This window comes from Lynx rufus, unplaced genomic scaffold, assembly GCF_022079265.1.
Source record: "Lynx rufus isolate CCGP_SWC_20201006 ecotype Redwood Valley unplaced genomic scaffold, mLynRuf1.p SCAF_3, whole genome shotgun sequence".
In the NCBI taxonomy this organism is placed as follows: Eukaryota; Metazoa; Chordata; class Mammalia; order Carnivora; family Felidae; genus Lynx; species Lynx rufus.
Window position 1 is genome coordinate 133,401,479 of NW_025814845.1, and position 23,170 is coordinate 133,424,648.

The 23,170-nt window shown below is 37.2% G+C and overlaps 1 protein-coding gene across 3 annotated transcripts in view; it reads left to right on the top strand.

The window, feature by feature from the left end:
* RXFP1 (relaxin family peptide receptor 1) overlaps window positions 1-23,170 on the top strand; it is a 52,553-nt gene that overhangs the window by 12,294 nt on the left and 17,089 nt on the right. For all 3 annotated transcript variants that reach the window (XM_047091583.1, XM_047091584.1, XM_047091585.1), the window contains exons 4-8: window positions 5,386-5,457; window positions 9,708-9,779; window positions 9,866-9,937; window positions 10,549-10,623; window positions 20,574-20,645. In XM_047091583.1, coding sequence (XP_046947539.1) covers window positions 5,386-5,457; window positions 9,708-9,779; window positions 9,866-9,937; window positions 10,549-10,623; window positions 20,574-20,645 — 363 coding nt within the window. The remainder of the gene's footprint in view (window positions 1-5,385; window positions 5,458-9,707; window positions 9,780-9,865; window positions 9,938-10,548; window positions 10,624-20,573; window positions 20,646-23,170) is intronic.

Below are 23,170 nucleotides of genomic sequence, written 5' to 3' on the forward strand. Positions count from 1 at the left end.
TACACAAACAAGGACAGAATCTGGAAAGCAGCAAGAGAAAAAAGTCCTTAACTTATAAGGGAAGACACATCAAGTTTACAGCAGATCTATCTACAGAAACTTGGCAGGTCAGAAGGGAGTGGCATGATTTTTCAATGTACTGGATGGGAAAAATATGCAGCCAAAAATACATTATCCAGCAAGGCTGTAATACAGAATATAAGGAGAGATAAAGAATTTCCCAAACAAACACTAGAAGAGTACAACCACTAAACCAGCCCTGCAAGAAACATTAAAGGGGACTCTTTGATGGGGAAAAAAAGATCAAAGCAACAAAGACTAGAAAGAAACAGAGAACATCACCAGAAACACCAACTTTACAGGTATTACAACGGCACTAAATTCGTATCTAACAGTAATCACTCTGAATGTAACTGGACTAAAATTTCCAATCAAAAGGTATAGAGTAGGGGCACCAGGGTGGTTCAGTGTCCAACTTCGGCTCAGGTCATGATCTCACAGTTTGTGAGATTGAGCCCCACATCAGGCTCACTGCTGTCAGCCTGTAAGTACAAAGCCCACTTCAGATTCTCTGTCCCCCTCTCTCTACCCCTCCCCCACTTGCACTGTCTCAAAAATGAATAACATTTAAAAAAAAGACATGGAGTACCAGAATGGATAAAGAAAACAAGACCCATCTATATGCTGCCTACAAGAGAATCATTTAGACCTAAAGCCACTTCCAGATTAAAATTGAAGGGATGGAGAACCATATATCATGCTAATGGACATCAAAAGAAAGCCAGAGTAGCCATACTTATATCAGACAAACTAGATTTTTTTTTTAATTTTTAACACGTGTCTATTTTTGAGAGACAGAAACAGAGCACAAGCAGGGGCGGGTAAAGAGAGAGGGAGATACAGAATCCAAAACAGGCTCCAGGCTCTGAGCTGTCAACACAGAGCTCAACGCAGGGCTCAAACTCCCAAGCCATGAGCTCATGACCTGAGTCGAAGTCAGACACTTAACCGAGTGAGGTACCCAGGTGCCCCTGGACAAACTAGATTTTAATTTTTTTTAATGTTTATTCATTTTTGAAAGACAGAGAGAGACAGAGCACAAGCAGGGGTGGGGCGGGGGCGGGGAGGTACACAGAATCTGAAACAGGCTCCAGGCTCTGAGCTGTCAGCACAGATCCCGACGCAGGGCTCAAACTCACAAACCGCGAGATCATGACCTGAGCCAAAGTCGGAAGCTCAACAGACTGAGCCACCCAGGCGCCCCTGGACAAACTAGATTTTAAACCAAAGACTGTAACAAGAGATGAAGAAGGGTAATATATCATAATTAAGGGGGTCTACCCATCAAGATCTAACAATTGTAAATATTTATGCCCCCATATTGAAAGCACCCAAATACATAAATCAATTAATCAAAAACATAAACTCACTGATAATAATACAATAACAGTGGGGGCTTTAAACCCACACTTACAACAATGGACAGATGGTCTAAGCATAAAATCAACAAGGAAACAGTGGCTTTGAAGGACACACTGAGCCAGATGGACTTAACAGATATATTCAGAACATTTCACCCTAAAGCAACAGAATATATATTCTTTTCAAGTGCACACAGAACATTCACCACAATAAGTCACATACTGGGTCACAAACCAGGCCTCAACAAGTACAAAAGGATTGAGATCATACCATGCAAATTTTCTGACCACCACACAATGAAACTTGAAGTCACATCCTATTAAAGAATGAATAGGTCTACCAGGAAATTAAAGAAGACATAAAAAACATATATATGGGGCAAATGAAAATGAAAACACGACAGTCCAAAACCTTTTGGATACAGCAAAGGCAATTCCAAGACGTAAGTATATACTAATAAATACCTACCCAAGAAACAAGAAAAGTCTCAAATACACAACCTAACCTTACACAAAGGATCTAGAAAAAGAACAGCAACTAAAGCCTAAAAACAGCAGAAGAAGGAAAATAATAAAGATTAGAGCAGAAATAAACAATACAGAAACAAAAACCCAGTAGAACAGATCAACAAAATTAAGAGCTGGTTCTTTGAAAGAATTAATTAAATTCACAAACCTGTAGCCAGACTTATCAAAAAGAAGAGAGGACCCAAACAAATAAAATCATGAATGAAAGAGGGGAGATCACAACCAACACCACGGAAATACAAACAACTGTAAGAGAATATTATGAAAATTATATGCCAACAAACTGGGCAATCTGAAAGAAATGGACAAATTGCTAGAAACATACAAATTACCAAAACTGAAATTGGAAAGAAATAGAAAATTTGAACAGTCCCATAACCAGCAAAGAAATTGAATTAATAATCAAAATCTCCCCACAAAATAAGCCCAGGGCCAGATGGCTTCCCAGAGGAATTCTATCAGAAATTTAAAGAAGAGTTAATACTTATTCTTCTCAAATTATTCCAAAAAAAAAAAAAAATTGGAAGGAAAACTTCCAAACTCATTCTACAAGGCCAGAATTATCTTGATTCCAAAACCAAAGACCCCACTGAAAAGGAGAATTACAGGCCAATATCCCTGATGATCATGGATGCAAAAATTCTCAACAAGATACTAACAAATCAAATTCAACAGTACATCAAAAGAATTATTCACCACCATCAACTGGAATTTATTCCTAGGATGCAGGGGTTGTTCAATATTTGCAAATCAATCAATGTGGTACACCACATTAATAAAAGAAAGGATAAAACCATTTGATCCTCTCAATTGATGCAGAAAAGGCATCTGACAATATAAAGTATCCTTTCTTGATAAAAACCCTCAATAAAGTAAGGATAGAAGGAACATACCTCAACATAATAAAGCCCATACATGAAAGACCCACAGCTAATATCATCCTCAATGGGGAAAAACTAAAAGCTTTCCCCCTAAGGTCAGGAACATGACAGAGATGTCTACTTTCACCACTGTTGTTCAGCATAGTACTGGAAGTCCTCGCCTCGGCAATCAGACAACAAAATGAAATAAAAGGGATCCAATCTTCAAGGAAGAAGTGAAATTTTAAACTCTTCACAGACAACATGCTACTTAATGTAAAAAAACCTGAAAGATTCCACCAAAAAAAATCGCTACAATGAATACATGAACTCAGCAATGTTGCAGGATATAAAACCAATGTCAGAAATCAATTGCACTTCTATACACCAATAATAAAGCAGTAGAAAGAGAAATCAAGGACTCGATCCCATTTACAATTGTACCAAAAACCATAAGATACCTAGGAATAAACCTAACCAAAGAGGTAAAAGACCTGTACTCTAAAAACTATAGACACTTATGAAAGAAATTGAAGAGAACACAAATAATGGAAAAACATTTCATATTTATGGATTGGAAGAATATTGTTAAAATGTCTATACTACCCAGAGCAATCTACACTTTTAATGCAATCCCTATACCACCAGCACTTTTGACAGAGCCAGAATAAACAATCCTAAAATTTGTATGGAACCACAAAAGACTCCAAATAGCCAAGGCAATTCTGAAAACAGAAAAGCAAAGCTGGAGGCATCCCGATTCTGGACTTCAAGCTATGTTACAAAGCTGTAGTCATCAAGACAGTATGGTACTGACACAAACACAGACACATAGACCAATGAAACAGAATAGAAATCCCAGAAATGGACCCACAACTATATGGTCAACAAATCTTTGACAAAGCAGGAAATAATATCCAATGGAAAAAATACAATCTCTTCAACAAATAGTTTTGGGAAAACTAGATAGTGACATGTAGAATAATGAAACTGGACCACTTTCTTACACCATACACAAAAACAAATTCTAAATGGATAAAATACCTAAATGGGAGCCAGGAAACCATCAAAATCCTAGAGAACACAGGCAGCAACATCTTTGACCTTGGCTGTACCAACTTCTTACTAGACATATCTCCAGAGCCAAGGGAAATAAAAGCAAAAATAAACCATTGGGACTTCTTGGCACAGAGAAGGAAACAATCAACAAAACTAGAAGGCAGTCTATGGAGTGGGAGAAGTTATTTGCAAATGACATATCTGATAATGGGCTAGTATCCGAAATACATAAATAACTTTTCAAATTCAACACTCAAATAATAATAATAATAATAATAATAATAATCCAGCTAATAAATAGGCAGAAGCCATGAATAGACATTTGTCAAAAGAAGGCATCCAGATGGCTAATAAACACATGAAAAGATGTTCAACATCACTCATCATCGGGGAAATAGAAATGAAAACCATGATGAGATACCACCTCACACCTGTCAGAATGGCTAAAATTAACAACAGAGGAAACAATAGATGTTGGTGAGGATGTGGAGAAAGAGGAACCAACCCTCTTACACCATTGGTGGGAATGTAAACTGGTGCAGCCACACTGGAAAACAGGATGGAGGCACCTCAAAAAATTAAAAATAGAACTACCCAATAACCCAGCAATTGCATTACTAGTTACTTACCCAAAAGATACAAAAATACAGATTTGAAGGGTCACATGCACAGCAATGTCTGTAGCAGCACTATCAACAATTGCCAAACTATGGAAAGAGCCCAATGTCCATCAATAATGAATGGATAAAGATGTGGTATATACATACAATGGAATATTACTCAGCCATCTAAAAGAATGAAATCTAGCCATTTGCAACTATGTGGATGAAACTAGACTGTATTATGCTAAGTGAAATAGAGAAAGACAAATACTGTATGATTTCACTCATATGTGGAATTTAAGAAACAAAACAGATGAACATAGGGGAAGGGAAAAAAGAGAGAGGGAAACACTCTATAAAAGACTCAACAATAGAGAGCAAACTGAGGGTTGATTGAGGGAGATGGGTGGGTGATGGGCTAAATGGGTGATGGTATTAAGGAGGGCATTTGTTGTGATGAGCACTGGATGTTATATGTAAGTGATGAATCACTAAATTCTGCACCTGGCACCAATTTTACCTTATATGTTAACTAACTAGAATTTAAATAAAAACTTGAAAAGCAAAAAAGGAAAAGAAGAAAGTTCAAATATTAAATTTTAACTATCACATGTTTATCTTTACAACTAAGTTTCTAAATAAAAACTAGCCTAATCATACACGAATTTAATAGCAAACAAAATAACATATCTAGTTTCACTCTTTTGTTATGTTTACCTTTTTTAATTAAAAAAAAGTCTATTGTGGTAAATACATATGCTGTAAAATGTACCATCTTAAACCAATTACATTCAGAGCCATTAAGTACATTTATATTTTTGTGCCACCCTCACCACCACCCATCCAAAGAGCTCTTTACATCTTGCAAAACTGAAATTCTGTTTCATTATGTTTTTTTTATAATTATGTTCACAGGTGCCTGCAAAACAATAATATTAGATCCATATCCATCTATGCTTTCAGAGGACTATACAGTCTTACTAAACTGTAAGTACCAGTGCCAATTAGTTTGCCCATTCCACTGTGGTCTGTCAGGCTGACCCACCGCCCTCCATGGTAGCCCTCCTGCCCACAACAGTTGAAGGGGCACGCAGGGCACTATGGTCGAGGGCATGGAATTCTAACTTGAACAGGCTTCCACTTAAGTCCTGATTCACCACTCCCTTGGTCCATAAACTTGAGCAGTTTATTTTCCTTTCTAGGCATTGATTCCCTCTAGCGTAAGATACAAATTATAACAGTACCTTCCTCAGGATTGTTGTAAGAAACAAACGAGGAAATCCCTGGGAAGAATTAGGCACACTACATCTGACGCATAAATAGAACTCAATACATACTGGCCATGGTGACAGGAATGATGGCCATTAGAACTTATTCAAAATAAGAAACGCTGATGATAATTAGAATCTTCGAAGGAAAAAACCCAGACTTTTCCAGTAATTCTTTTCCCACTACTCCTGCTTTTATGAATACATACAGCGCTGTAAGGTTAAAAGAGTAAAGCTTTTTTATTGTGATTAAATACATATAACATAAAATTTATCATTTTAACCATTTTTAAATGTGAAGTTCTGTGGCATTGAGTATATTCACATTGTTGTGCAAACATCACCACCATCCATCTCCAGAACATTTCATCTTCCCAAGCCGAAACTCTGTACCCACCAAACAGTAACTCCTCCTCCCCTGACCCTTGGCAATCACCATCTACTTTCTGTATCTCTGAATATGACTACCCTAAGTGGAACCATACAATATTTGTCCTTTTGTGTCAGGCTTATTTCATTTAGCATGATGTCTTCAAGGTTCATCCATTTGTTTTTCCATGCACACCCAACAGTGAACATTTTTGGTTGTTTTTATCTTTTGGCTATTATGAATAATGCTGCCGTGAACATTGGTATATAAATATCTGTTTGAGTCTTTGCCTTCAGTTCTTTGGGGTATATACCCAGAAGGGGAATTGGTGAGTCACATGATAATTCCAGGTTTAACTTTTGGAGGAACCACCATACCGTTTTCCACAGCATCTGCACCAACAACATACAAGGGGACTAATCTCTTCACGCCTTCACCAGCACTTCTTGTTTTCTGAGGTTTTGTTATTTAAGAATTTGTTTGTCTTTTTAAAACAGCCATCCTAATGGATATGAAGTCGTATTTCATTGTAGTTAAAAGCAAAGCTTTTTAAAATTAGTTTTCTTGGGGCGCCTGGATGGCTCAGTCATTTGTTTGAGTGTCCAACTCTTAATTTCAGCCCAGGTCATGATCCCAGAGTCATGGGCTCAAGCCCCACATCAGGCTTCACACTCAGACTGGAGCCTGCTTGGGATTCTCTCTCTCTCTCTGCCCCTCTCCCCTGCTCATGCACTCTCTCTCTCCCTCTCTCTAAAAAATTTAAAAAATTAAGTAAATATATAAGTAAATAAAATAGTCTACTAAATGTTCCATTTCAGCATCTGAACCTAACCTCCTATAGGAAATAATTGTATGGAAATATAACCAAAAGGCACATAAATCAACAACTCCCTATATTTCTATTTCTGTCGCCTTGTTTTCTATCCTACACCACTTTTTTTAATCCTAATCCAAGAAACTCATTCCAGTCAGATTCCTACTTTGTGGTATCAGGGTTTAGGATTGAGAGACAGCTGTCTAATAATTTTACTAGCAAAATGGAAGAAGGGCCCTGGAGACTCAGAGTCTTAACAGTAACCACTTTTACCAAATCCTCTTCCCTTCTATCCCATCCCTGCTCTTTTGTGTCTTGACAAATCACCCAAAGTCAATATCGGATTCATTCCCATCAGGCTCCTATCTTTCTCTCCAACCCCGCATAAATCTGTTCAAAACTTATAAGCAGTGTCTGCTTGGTTTAATGTTCAATGGGTGTGAAAGATACTACAGTCTTGGTTTAGTACCCAACGGATGTGAAGGGTAGTACCACAAATTTTAAAGAGTTCCCCATCTCTTTCCATGGTTATTCATAGCACTGGACTATTGTTTAGATGTTAAAGATGTCACATACTTCTGGGTTTTCATAGATAATCATTAGATTCCTCCTTTCCATTCACCTGTAAATATTCATTAGTCCTTACAATGTGCAAATTTTTCAGCAAGACACCATGGGGAGGTGGCACAGAAAGATAAGTCAGACATGCTGCCTTCCAACAGTTTACACTTTAATATTTCAGGTAAAGGGCTTTGATACCACTGGGGCAAGGCATGCCTCTTGCTCTCCAGAGGCTTATGATCTAGGGTGGGAAACTATGCCAATATACACACAACAATTAGAGAACAATTAGAGAACGATTAAATCCGAAACCCGTGTTGTTCAGACCAAAATTCTTGTTAAGTTTCACTGAAACAAGTGACTGTTTGGGGTCTGGAGCAATGAAGGATGGCTGGGGAAAATGAAGAGGACTGGGAAAAACAGATGAGTATAGAGTACAGGGGTGGATCAAATGCTTTTACCTGAGGGATTGCTATTGGCTTTTAATGGAGCTCCCTGAGGCGGTCATAGGAAGTATTGTAGCTATTCTTTACCCTTCCTGTGCCCAAATGGGGTTCTAGACCTACAAGGCAAGGAGAGAAGTGGCTCTAATATGGGGCATCATCTCCAGTTACCCCTAGGCAAAAGTCAAATATGGTGGGAACGGGGAGTCTCCCAGCGGGAGAAATTTTATAAGCTGTCAAATTGTAAGAGTAGAGAAAAGTGCAACATCAGTGTGGTCCATATATCTGTGGAAGTGAAATTTGAAGTAAAACTTGCATATGAATCATAGGCAGAAGGGAAAAAGAAGACGGATATAAGAATGGGAGGCATGAATAGAGGCGTCATAAATAATATGTACTGAATGCTTATGACGTGTTACAACCCAATAAAGTAGGTACTAAGATTACCTCCATTTTAGAGTTGGGGAAACTGAGGCTTTCAGGAGCTAACTGCTTAAGGTCACACTATTAATAAGTAGCAAAGCTAGGAATTGAACTATCTGACGTCAGAGTCAGAGCAGCAAACTGCTGTATGGACATGGAGGTAGAAATAAACATGGCAAGGGGTACCTGGGTGGCTGAGTCGGTCAAGCCTCCGACTTTAGCTCAGGTCATGATTTCCTGGTTCAGGATTTCAAGCCCTGCATCAGGCTCTGTGCTACCAGCTCAGAGCCTGGCACCTGCTTCGGATTCTGTGTCTCCCTCTCTGCCCCTCCCCCACTAGTTCTCTCTCTCTGTCTCTCTCTCTCTTTTCTCTTTCTCTCAAAAATAAATAAAAACTTTAAAAAGAAAGAAAGAAAGAAACATGAACAGAACAGAGTTGACTCAATCTGCAGAAGAGTAAGAACTGAAGAGGTGGATGTCAAACTCCTTAACAAGCATACAATGTTGCCATGTCCTTTTTTCCAGAACAGTCCCTGCCTGCCTCCCAGGTTCATCCCCTGTCCCTCTTCACAATGCTTTCATGGTGAGGCCTCACTGAAATACCTGGTGATCCCTTACCTTGTTGTTCTCTCTCATCTCTCTTGCCTCTGCATAAGCCATCTCCTCTGCCTACGTTAACTCCTACCCATTCTTTGCTTTGTGAATGATATCTTCATCCGAATCTCTATCCATCCAGTTGTGCATTGTCTAGTAAAGCCTTCTGTCTCCTGACTCTCCGGAGCATTGCAGTCCCTGCCCCCAACAAAGGCAGATGCCTTCTCTTCGGCAATTCAGAGCAACCCTACATTATATGCTTCTCTTTTCCCCATGTTGCAGTAATAACCTGTTCATACTCTGTCTTCCCTCTAGACTCAAAGCCCCTCAAAGAAAGAGATGATATGCCTAGCACACTGCCGTAGAGTATAGGTACCCAAAAAAGTTTAATGAATAAAGGCATAAATGAATGGAATGACTGATTGATTGATTGATTGATTGTGGGGGAATTAAAACCTAGACATGAAAAGGTAAGTGATAAAGAACTTTTAGAGACCCAAAAGAAGGGAAAAGATCTGATAAGAATAGTATACAAGAAAATCTAAGATGGATTATTATTGTTTTTCCTTTCCTTATTGTTAGATATCAAGAAGGTAACACATTTGGGGTGCCAGGCTGCCTCAGTCAGTAGAGCATACAACACTCTGTCTCAAGGTTGTGAGTGTGAACCCCACATTGGGTGTAGAGATTACTTAAAAATGAAATCTTAAAAAAAGAAAAAGAAGAAGATAACACATTTACTGTAGTCATTTCTCTTTTTTCAGGTATCTCAGTCATAACAGAATAACTTTCTTGAAGCCGGGTGTTTTTGAAGATCTCCACAGACTAGAATGGCTGTATGTTTAATTTATGTGTCATTTTATAGTATTAGTTTTTATATTCTAAATATATAAATGAATCCATTTTTTCTTCTGGCTGGCAGGATAATTGAAGATAATCACCTCAGTCGAATTTCCCCACTAACATTTTATGGACTAAATTCTCTTATTCTCTTGTAAGTACTAAAATTTAAGACAACTATTTCAATGGAAAGAAAAGACATGAATAAAAGTTACTGCCTTAAGTTCAACAGCATTAAATTTGGAATTGTTCAAGCCCCAGAAAGGCCTTTCTGACTAAAAATCATCTCTTAATCATATCCTATGAGGCTATATTGTAGTTTTAACAATTATATAAGACCTTCTGTCCTCTAGAACATCAGCCCCTCAAAACTGAATACAGCCTCACTGCTATATTTTATTGAAATATTCTCAAGCATACCACTACTGCCCTGTATTCATCTTAGTAAAAATAATAATAATAATAAATACAATAATAATAATAATATTCATTTAAAATCACCTCCTTCTCACTACCCACTGTTGAAGGGTACAGGCTTTTTTTCAGTTACTAACATTGCTGCTTCCTCCATATGACAACTATCATTTGTTGAATTTTATTACTAACAAGCACTCAAATATAACAAAACTTACAGAAAAAAAAAGAGAAGATAACTAACTTAATAGATTTTCATGGTTTCATAAAGAATAATGATAATACCATATTTGACTTAAGACGAAAAAAGAACCAGAAAAAGGTGCTTCTTCTCTTTCTTTTCTTTTTCAGAGCACTGATGAATAATGTCCTCACCCATTTGCCGGATAAACCTCTTTGCCAGCACATGCCAAGACTGCACTGGCTGTAAGTTGCTGTACCTTTCCTTAAAGGAGTCAGCTAACTTTTCTGGTTTTGCCTAGTTTCCTTTGGATATTAGGTTTTTAAAAATGATAGGTTGTTAATGTGATATCATATTTCCTCAGATTACTTTAGCATGTTTTTGTTACTGAACAGCCCCATTGACTAAACTAACTCCTCTAGATTCTCGCCAACATAAACCATCTTTAAAAACAAAAAAATTGAGAGGCAGGAAGAAAAAAGATAGAAAGGATGTCACAGTAGCTATAGAACATCTCCTCCTTCCCTCTGTCGATCTATTTTCACCTTTTAATTTGATACAGAAAGACTAAATCACTTTAGCCTCATTCCTAAATTCTGCATAATGAGAACATGATATTTAGAATTTATATTTAACTCTAATCACAACAGAATATGTTCCATAAAGTTTTTTACACAGTAGCTTTGCATATGATAATAAGAATCACTCTACCTATTAAGAACCAGTAAATTTGCCCATTTAAAACACAGTAAAAATGAAGAAATAAGTGACCAAAATAACTGTTTAAAAGTTCAACAATAAACCGCATATACAGTATTATATGAAAACCTCCTCTGTGTCTCATTTTGTGTGAAATTCTCAGAAGTTTTGTTTGCTGTTTAATTTTTAAGCTCACAGCAGATTAGAAGTGCCAGATTAAAAGTAGAGGGGAAAGATGAAGTTCAAAACATCAGTGAGAAGTGACAACTATCAACCTGATAATAAAGCAGGAATGGGGGTGCTATAAAGAACAGACATAATAATTCAAAACACACTAGTTTGGAACCATTTAGGGGAAGACAAACATCCCCGGAGTCATTACTAAGTCCAGAGGGCGTCTTGGTATGACAGCACAGTACCCGCATTGATGACAGCTAAAGTATTCAAGAAAAGGGCAAATTAAGTTCAATCTCCTTGTTGTAATTAAATTTTGTTTCAAATGAGCACATTAACAGTTATTATGTGCTCAGTAATCCAAACTCAATAATAAAGCAAAATTGGTTAATATTTACATACATAAATTAGCAATTAAAAATTCATGCACTGACACCAGCAGCAAATGTAGGAGATATTATGCAATACACTAATAAACATTTCCTTTGCCTTTAAAAAGGCAGCCAAATATACATCTCAGATAAAAATTTAAATGATTAAGTTATACTACTAAAGAGGTGGACTTTTTACAATTTCATCACTAAAGTTACCATCTTTAAACTTTAGCTATCTAAAATAACTCATTTCATATGCATTCCTGATAACATTATCCCAATTTTAATGCCAGTAATAATAATTTTTGCTTTATAAGTATTCATTTCTTTTAAAACTAATCACAGTGCCATAGCCAGTAAAGACATTGAATCAGTAATCAAAAATCTCCCTCCCAAATAAGTCCAGGGCTGGATGGCTTTCCAGGGGAATTCTACCAAACATTTAAAGAAGAGTTAACACCTATTCTTTTGAAGTTGTTCCAAAAAATAGAAATGGAAGGAAAACTTCCAAACTCATTCTATGAGGCCAGCATTACCTTGGTTCCAAAACCAAAGACCCCACTAAAAAGGAGAACTACAGACCAATTTCCCTGATGAACACGGATGCAAAAATTTTCAACAAGATACTAGCAAACCAGGTCCAACAATACATTAGAAGAATTATTCACCACGATCAAGTGAGATTTATTAATGGGATGCAGGTCTATTTTAATATCCACAAGTCAATCAGTGTGATACATCACATTAAAAAAGAAAGGATAAGAACCACATGATCCTCTCAATACATGCTGAAAAAGGATTTGACGAAATACAACATCCTTTCTTGATAACAACCCTCAAGAGAGTAAGGATAGAAGGATCATACCTCAACATCATAAAGGCCATACACAAAAGACCCACACCTAATATCATCCTCAATGGGGAAAAACTGAGAGCTTTCCTCCTAAGGTCAGGAACACAACAAGGATGTCCACTCTCACCACTGTTATTCAACACAGTGTTGGAAGTCCTAGCCTCAGCAATCAGACAACACAAAGAAATAAAAGGCATCCGGATTGGAAAGGAGGAAGTCAAACTTTCACTCTTTGCAGATGACATGATACTCTATGTGGAAAACCCAAATGACTCCACAAAAAAAACTGCTAGAACTGATCCAAGAATTCAGCAAAGTCACAGGATATAAAATCAATGTACAGAAACCAGTTGCATTTCTGTACAGCAATAATGAAGCAGCAGAAAGAGAAATCAAGGAATTGATCCCATTTACAATGTGCCAAAAACCATAAAATACATAGGAAGAAATCTAACCAAAGAGGTGAAAAATCTATACACTGAAAACTATAGAAAGCCTATGAAAGAAATTGAAGAAGACACACAAAAAATGGAAAAACATTCCATGTTCATGGGTTGGAAGAACAAATATTGTTAAAATGACTATACTTCTCAAAGCAATCTACACACTCAATGCAATCCTTATCAAAATACCACCAGCATTTTTCACAGAGCTAGAACAAACAATCCTAAAATTTATATGGAAACAGAAAAGACCCTGAATAGCCAAAGAAATCCTGAAAAAGGAAAGCACAGCTGGAGGTGTCACAATCCTGGACTTCAATTTGTATTACAAAACTGTAATCATTAAGACAGTGTAGTACTGGTGCAAAAACAGACATGAAGATCAATGGAGCAGAATAGAGAACCCAGAAATGGACCCACAAATGCATGGATAACTAATCTTTTTTTTTTAACGTTTTTATTTATTTTGAGACAGAGAGAGACAGAGCATGAGCAGGAGAGAGGCAGAGAGAGAGGGAGACACAGAATCTGAAGCAGACTCCAGGCTCCGTCAGAGCTGTCAGCACAGAGCCCAACACGGGGCTCAAACTCACAGACTGTGAGATCATGACCTGAGCCGAAGTCAGACGCTCAACCAACTGAGCCACCCAGATGCCCCATATGGGTAGCTAATCTTTAACAAAGCAGGAAAGAATATCCAATGGAGTAAGGACAGTCTCTTCAGCAAATGGTGTTGGGAAAACTGCACAGTGGCATGTAGAAGAATGAACATGGACCACTTTCTTACACCATGTACAACAATAAACTCAAAATGGATGAAAGACCTAAATGTAAGAAAGGAAGCCATCAAAATCCTAGAGGAGAAAACAGGCAACTACCTCTTTGACCTCAGCCGCAGCAACTTCTTACTTGACATGTTTCCAGAGGCAAGGGAAACAAAAGCAAAAATGAACTGTTGGGAACTCATCAAGATAAAAATCTTCTGTACAGTGAAGGAAACAATCAGCAAACCAAAAGGCAATTGACAGAATGGGAGAAGATATTTGCAAGTGACATATCAGATAAAGGGTTAGTATCCAAAATCTATAAAGAACTTATCAAACTCAACTCCCAAAAAACAAATAATTCAGTGAAGAAATGGGCAAAAGACATGAATAGACACTTCTCCAAAGAAGACATCCAGATGGCCAAGCGACACATGAAAAAATGCTCAACATCACTCATCATCAGAGAAATACAAATCAAAACCACAATGAAATACCACCTCACACCAATCAGAATGGCTAAAATTAACAACTCAGGCAATAACAGATGTTGGCGAGGATGTGGAAGAAAAGGAACTCTTTTGCACTGCCGGTGGGAATACAAACTAGTGCAGCCCCTCTGGAAAACAGTATGGAGGTTCCTCAAAAAATTAAAAATAGAAGTACCCTATGACCCAGCAATTGCACTACTAGGCATTTATCCAAGGAATACAGGTGTGCTGATTCGAAGGGGCACATGTGCCCCAATGTTTATAGCAGTGCTATGGACAATAGTCAAAGTATATATAGAAAGAGCCCAAATGTCCATTAACTGATGAATGGATAAAGAAGTGGTATGTGTAAATATAATGGAATATTACTTGGCGATCAAAAAGAATGAAATCTTGACATTTGCAACAACATGGATGGAACTAAAGTGTATCATGCTAAGCGAAATAAGTCAGTCAGAGAAAGACAAGTATCATTATGATTTCACTCATATGTGGAATTTAAGATACAAAATAGATGAACATAAGGGAAGGGAAGCAAAAATAAGATAAAAACAGAGAGGGAGACAAACCACAAGAGACTCTTAAAATACAGAGAACAAACTGAGGGTTGCTGGTGGGGTGTTGGGTAGGGGGAAGGGCTAAAGAGATGAGAGGCATTAAGGAGGAGGACACTTTCTGAGATGAGCACTGGGTGTTACATGTAAGTGATGAATTACTAAATTCTATTCCCAAAATTATTATTACACTATATGTTAACTAACTTGGATTTAAATAAATAAATAAATAAATAAATAAATAAAGTGCCTCTACCTTGCACATGAACTTTTATTTAGCAAAGCATAAACTAAAATATCTGATAGATGTGTTGGTAAAAATATATATATATTCTTTAACTGATTTAGTGGAAAAATACACATAAAATAAAAGACATATGACAGCCCAGGATAATTTGCTTGCAAGATACATGACAGGCAATATATTAAGGCCTTTATTATAGTTCTTTCAAAGCAAAAAATAAAAACTGTAAACACCATAACAGAAGTTGGGAAATTCAATAAGTTAGAAATATAAGTAATAAATAAGCACATGAGGCAATAGCCAAAGGTAAACTAAAGATCAAGAGGGTAAATTAAACTTACTCCTATATGAGACAACGCAAGTTTATTTGTAGGCAGGAGAAGCGGGTATAAAGAATTTGAAAATACAGACAATGATAGGGATACACTATGGAGCAAGGTGCTGGAGATGTGGAAACAGAAAAAATAAAATGTGATACATATATCACATTTAAAATTAATGAACCTGCCCTACTTCAATCAACATGGCTCAGTTTCAAGAACAAAATATGAATTATAAGGAAAAAGTCATCGAAGAGACATGTATTACAATTCTATTCCAACAATATTATGCTTAGGATATAGAACTGCAAAACAACATTGCTCCCTTTCTACTGATGAGAAGGAACTTTATCATCTACAAAATAATACTGAAAAAAAAATAGACTTTAGAACAGGGACGATAACCAAGGATAAAGAGGTATATCACATAATGATAAAAGGGTCAATTCAGCAAGAAGACATAATAATAATCTTAAATGAGTAAACAGTTTCAAAATGATTAAGATGATAACCACAGAAATATAAAGAAAACTAACTAGGAGTCATAAGACACCAGTTAAAACCAACAAATCCACTAAAATGCAGATATTTGATATTCCTAAGGTGAAAGATTCCTAAAGTGAACATTAATAAAAAGCATATAACTGATCAAAATCATATGGTGGGAGAGAAGTAAAAGCAGAAAGGAAAATAATATATACTCATTTTATCATTTCTTATTATAGGAAACTAATAAATATTGTTATTCTTTAAGAAAGACAATGTATTGGGGTGCCTGGGTGACTCAGTCCATTAAGCACCTGACTCGGACTCAGGTCATAATCTCATGATTCGTGAGTTCGAACCCAACATCAGACTCTCTATTGTCAGTGCAGAGCCTGCTTCAGATCCTCTGTTTCCCTCTCTCTCTGCCCCTACCCTACTCAGGTTCACTCCCTCTCTCTCTCTCAAATATAAATAAACACTTTTAAAAAAAAAAAGAAGAAAGAAAGACTGTATTGGGTAAAATTATCATTGTAAATATAACCAATAGAATATACAAACCTTTCTAAATATTAAGAGTTTTTACTTGTTAAAAAAAAATTTTTTTAATTAGTTTTCTTTATTTTTGAGAGGCAGAGAGAGACAGAGCGCGTGTGGGGGAGGGGCAGAGAGAGAGGGAAACACAGAATCCGAAGCAGGCTCCGGGCTCTGAGCCGTCTGCACAGAGCACGACGCAGGGCCCGAACCCACGAACCGCAAGATCACGACCTGAGCCAAAGTCGGACGCTCGACTGACTGAGCCACCCAGGTGCCCCAAGAGTTTTTATATTTGTTGAAAGCTTTTTAACCTATAAAACCATATAGTAATATTTTTAAATTTTTTTAATGTCTATTTTTGAGAGAGTGAGCGCACGTGCATGTGCATGTGCAAGCAAGGGAGGGGCAGAGAGAAAGGGAGAGAGAAATACCAAGCAGCCTTGGCACTCTCAGCACACAGCCCACCATGGTGCTGGATGAATGAGATCATGAGATCATGAGATCACGAACTCATGAGGTCATGACCTGAGCCACAATCAAGAGTCAGATGCTTAACCGACTGAGCCACCCAGGCACCCCACCACACAGTAAGATTTTTAAATAGAAGACTTAAGTCAGATATATTAGTCATATCAATAAACTTAAGTGGGCTTAACTTACCTATTGAAAAGAAAAAGATTTTCAAATTGGCTCACAAAACAAAACCTAATTCAGCCCTATTTACAGAAAAAAAAACAAAAACAAAAAACTATATCTAAGTGATTAAGAAAGATCAAAAATAAAAGGCTGGCCTAAAGTATTCCATGTAGATGCAAATCAAAATTTAAAAAGCAGGGATCATATTTTTTATCTAAATAAATAAAATTCTGGCCAATTTGCATTAAACAACACTAAGTTCATTTAAATGCTACAATGTACAATTTCTTTTTTATTATCTTTTTCTATTATCTTTTTCATGTTTATTTATATTTGAGAGAGAGAGATAGTGCACAAGCAGGGGAGGGGCAGAGAGAGAGATGGAGACAGAATATGAAGCAGGCTCTGGGCTCTGAGCTGTCAGCACAGAGCCCAAAGAGGGGCTCAAACCCACAAGCCGTGAGTTCATGACCTCAGCCAAAGCTGGACACTTAACCGACTGAGCCACCCAGGCGCCCCAACAGGGTGCAATTTCTAATAAAAGGCATTACATTATAAGTATATGCGCACCAAATAATTCATATAGTAACCAAAGGGAATAACAGGCATACACAAGGAATAAGAGATAATAATTCACCTCTTTTCATCCGTGAAATATCAAGTATAACCAAAAGGGATATGAAGAACTAAATAACATAATTAATGAACTAACTCTAATTGATGTATATCAAAGTGCAATGTACTTCTCAATAACAGAACTGATCTATTTGTGACAGCAGTGTGCCCAGCTAAAATACTACATTCCCAGACTTCCCTGCATCTTGATGTAACCACATGACTAAGCTCTAATTAATGATGTGGAAGAAGTATCATGTGGACTTCTGGGGAATCTCCCTAAAAAGAAAAAGGCATCCCCTTACTCTCTTTCGCTATCCAGAAAACGTAGATATGATGGCTCAAGCTTAGCATCACCCTGGACCATGAAGACAAGGGCATGTAAACAGTGAATATGAAAGATGTTTCTAACAACTTTGTAAAACTACCATACTAGCCCTGGACTGCTTAACAGTAGATGTGTATTTATGCTGTTATAGTTGGGTGTCTGTTATATGTGCCTGCACCTAATTCTGATAGAAATAAACCTGAAAGCAAAGAATGTCCAAAGAACATTCACCAAAATTGACCATATATTTTAGGACATACACATACATAAGCCAAACTCAAGAAAACAGATGGAGGGATTAGCCTAAAGCAGGAGAAGGGTCATCTCTTCCTCTTGAGACTAGAAGGAGACCAGGTGCATATACAGGTAAGTTTGTAGATGTTGGGCAGAAGGTCAAGGGCTTCTCCCTGCTTCATCACCTCAGTTTTCTCCATGAAACAGGAGCCAGAAAGGTTTTGGAAGGTAGGGGAGGAAGTAGAGGTTTACGAGATTTGCATGTTTAGAATGCCACTACATTCTAGGGGATAAGAGAGGAAGTTGAGAAGAAACGCAAGATTGTTGATGCTTTGGGGTTTTGTTTTTGTTGTTCTTCAGATCAAAGAACCATATTTTCACTTTCAACCAATAACCAGATTAGCCAAACTTAATGACCATGTATAAAGGGAAAAAATTAAATGGGTAAATTCAGAGGCTCATTAAGTTGGAAAAGTAATCTAGACATAAGGTAATGAAAACACTCCTTGTCAGCTCCCTTAGAGCTTGGAGCTAAGGAACAAGAAGCAGATTTGTATGCCTCAAACCAGATCCCTGTGTATCAAGGATAAAAACCTCTAATTGTGGGAAGAAAGCCAAAACAAATTCCCAAATAAATGTTAAAATAAACTCAAAATTAAACTAACAATTTAGTCAAAAGTCCCTAATTTATGGCTCGGTGTGTACCTCTTACTGATTTATACCAATGATGAATTAATACTAACTTAAATGCTTTTGTTCGCTTAATAGGAAAAAGAAAGTTACAATAGTAGCTAAAAAGAAAAGTGTTATCAACTCACCTTAAGAATACTGTGTGAGACTTAAGAGAGCATCACCATCTGGTGGCAGACTCGTGGTAACGACAGTAAAAGAGGAAAGAAATGGACAGTCTCTGTTACTGACAATATATATTGTGAGCGACCAAAAGCTTAGACCAAAGCTGATGACCAAAAAAAGCAGTACCATAAGCACTTAATTTCCAATTTAATAGATTAGTAGAATTTTTCTTTAGAAGGATGACCTAGAATCAAGATTTAAGACTTAATGTAATATTCTGTATAGTACAGAAATCCTCTCTACAAAATTCTTGAATTACAGTATATTTCTTCTGCTAAATATCTGTAGTGATAATTAGCTTATTCCCTGGACACTATAGATTGTGAGCTTGAACTTTAAATATTTTGTGTCATTCAACCAGAAAATCTAATTTTGCAATCTGACGCAACATAGGAGAACCCTATAATATCTTCTACAGCCTGACTTCAAATATATCTCTCTTATTTCGCTCTTTTCCGTTACAAATACACCCTTTTCCTCAACCGACTTGGTTTCTAAACCCCTTACATCTTGGTCTTCCAGATTGTTCAAATATTCCTTGATTTGTCAACATTTATTTTTATTGCAATGCTCAAAATAGAACCAATTTTCCCACATGTATGTAGCCTAGCCTGCAGAATATAGGTACTTCTTTTAATGCTACCCATGTTTCCCCTGCAGATTTTAGTAGCTGTGTCACACTTCAGCTCATATACATTCGTCACAATTATTCTTGAATAGCTCTATATTATATGGTGAAGAGTAAACTAAGTGTTGGGATAGACTGAGTAGATTTAAGGACAAGTATTTATTCCTGAAAGTATATCCCTAACCTCAGCTAACTCTTTCCTACAAACTTCCACGATAAACCTAACAAAAGATAAAAGACGGGCAATAAAAGGATGCTTTCATGATCACCACGAAGAAGAGATACTAAACATAAGTTTTTTGACAAGTTTTACTGCTCAGACCAGACTTCTGATGGTGACATAGCATCACACAGCAAGGGAGTGTAATTAGGGTCTACATTTATCTCCCTGAATTAGAAATTGTAAACCAAGGATAGCATTGGCTTGTGTGGCAATATAATAAAGCAAACAGTGGTGTTCTCAGTGGTAAAATGCTATTGAGATTTTTTCCAGGGGGTGTTTAGGCAAGGGAGTTAGAGGTAAAATATTTTTTTGGCAGCAGGATAATAAAATCTTCTACAGAGTGTAGCAAATAGGGTCACCCCACTTAGAACAATGCTATTGGTAACTCTCTAGACAGATGTTTAATACAGATCACTATTAAATGTCTGTTAAGTGGATATTTATCATAACAAAGTTTTTTAATTTGACTTCTCATTCTCTTCACATTTCTCAGGATAACATATGTGCCTATATGAACATATGATACAGATATGACTCAAAACATTTTTACTATGAACACAGAAAAAGAAGCATTACATATATATATTATTTCAGCTATTATGTAAGTGGCTACATATGAGAATCTATATGAAACAAACATTATGTGAAAAAAAGATATTTTATTAGAAATCAAATAATTCTTGATCAATTTATTTCTATGATTAAAATTTAGCTTTATTATTTTTGTTTTTATGTTTCAGGGACTTTGAAGGCAACCATATCCATAATTTAAGAAATTTGACTTTTATTTCCTGCAGTAATTTAACTGTTTTGTAAGTAGTGTTTTATCCTTTTGATGGCCTATCTCTTTACAAACAAAATGAATCATTTATGTGAACATTAGTTAGCATAAACATGCACAGTAATTATGGCAAATGTTCACTGATGACTTAAAATTTTCTGAAACTGAAGCATATTGGCAAAATTATTGGAGTTCAAACCAAGCTTAACAAAGATTCACAACATAACATGGATCATCGCAACGGTACTGTATTATTTGAGACCTGTTTTTCTCGAACTTAAGTGATACCCACTTTAATGGAAAGAAATGTTCACAGACCACCTAAAATCTCTCCTTGGATCTCAGTTTGAGAAACACCAAATTAGTCGTATTCTATAAGAATGTTTGCCCTTTGCAAATTATTACTGTAAAGATTGTGGGGACAAATTGAATTACAACTACATTTTTTTAAAACACTGCAGAATGTCTACACCTCTAACGCTATAATTGTGGACACCAGGATAAACTTTAGAATGTTACTGGGTATAATTTCTCCATCTGCCTCTCTAGCCTATTTTATTTATTTATTTATTTATTTGTTTGTTTGTTTATTTATTTATTTTAATGTTTATTTACTTTTGAGAGAGAGAAAGGGACAGAGTGCTCATGGCAGAGGGGCAGAGAGAGAGGGAGACACAGAATCTGAATCAGCTCCAGGCTCTGAGCTGTCAGCACAGAGCCAGACGCGAGGCTCGAACTCATAGAATGTGAGATAGTGACCTGAGCCGAATCAGACGCTTAAGGAGCTAAGCCACCCAAGCGCCCCTATTGGCCTATTTTATTTTTTTTTTTTTTTTAATTTTTTTTTTTTCAACGTTTATTTATTTTTGGGACAGAGAGAGACAGAGCATGAACGGGCGAGGGGCAGAGAGAGAGGGAGACACAGAATCGGAAACAGGCTCCAGGCTCTGAGCCATCAGCCCAGAGCCCGACGCGGGGCTCGAACTCACAGACCGCAAGATCGTGACCTGGCTGAAGTCGGACGCTTAACCGACTGCGCCACCCAGGCGCCCCATGGCCTATTTTAAATTCACATGGCTTTTCCCATGAAAGTGAAGGATGCTGAGGTGTCTTGCAATATGAAAACACAACTGCCTCATTTACAGTTTCTCAGATCAGTGTTTTTCAAACTGTGGGTTCAAACTCACAAGTGGATGATGAAAGCAATATGGTACCTCCTGATTAGCTTTTTTTAATGAAAGTTGAATTGAATTGGGTAAAAATGTCGTAGCACAATTTGGATCATTAAATGTATTGTTTTATAAATCTTGGCTCGTGTGGGTGTTTGTCGTGTCCCAAAGTAAAATGCATTTTTTTAAGTGTAGTTACCATGGGAAAAGTTTGAAAACCATTATACTAGAATCCATCTGGAAACCACACTAGAATCCATCTAGAAATCCATACTAGAAACCAAAATACTAGGACCCCTGTGTATAGGCAATGAAATAGTTACCACTGATACAATAACTTTTTCTCCAGTATGCTCCCCCCATTCCAATGGGTTCAGGTCACTGAGATGTTTGAACTCTTGTGCAACGAGCTCAGCAGTCTTCGGCTGCAGGATGCTTATATATCAGTCATGCAAAAAACAGTTCCTATTAACTGCCCAAAGGAAACCAAATTGCAACTAAAGGCCATAGACCAAATAGATATTTGAAAAACTTACAACTTCTTTGTTGTTCTACTTGTATTTGTTTTTAAAGAAGCCTCTTTGTGAAGATATCATTTGTGAATTTCCTCTTGGCAGGTGCTTGCTCTTTTCTGGTCTAGAGATCCTGGCAGGAGATGATAATGGTTTGGAGAGCTGAGAAGAAATAAATACTTTAGGATGGGACAAGACCAACCTCCAGGGTCGTGCCTCACAATGTTTAAAGAATTGGAAACATTCAGAACACATAAGATCAGTGCAGAAATGAATCAAGGGGTGCCTGGGTGGCTCAGTCTGTTAAGCATCCAACTTCAGCTCAAGTCATGATCTCACAGTTTGAGGGTTTGAGCCCTGCATCGGGCTCTGTGCTGACAGCTCAGAGCCTGGAGCCTGCTTTGGATTCTCTCTCTCTCTCTCTCTCTCTCTCTCTCTCTCTCTCTGCACCTCCCCTGCTTGTACTCTGCCTCTCTCTCTCAAAAATAAATAAACTTGAAAGAAAGGAAGGAAGGAAGGAAGGAAGGAAGGAAGGAAGGAAGGAAGAAAGAAAGAAAGAAAGAAAGAAAGAAAGAAAGAAAGAAAGAAAAAGAAATGAACTGGTCAAGAATTATATACAGTCTGATTCAACATCCCAAACTAGAAATCTTCTGAATTGGTCCAGCTTAGATTACACTTCCTTAGGTAACTCCACTCTAAATCACATCAACTCCAATGTGTGTGAGTGCTCGTGTGCAGGGTATTCTGTTAGAGAGACATGCGATACAGGCTGGAGAAGAGGCAGTTCTATAACAGCTCCCTGTGCTCTCGGTTGCATGATATTCAGTCTGTTTTCTCAAGCGTTGAAGTTTTCACTAACTCCCTTGCAGAATTCT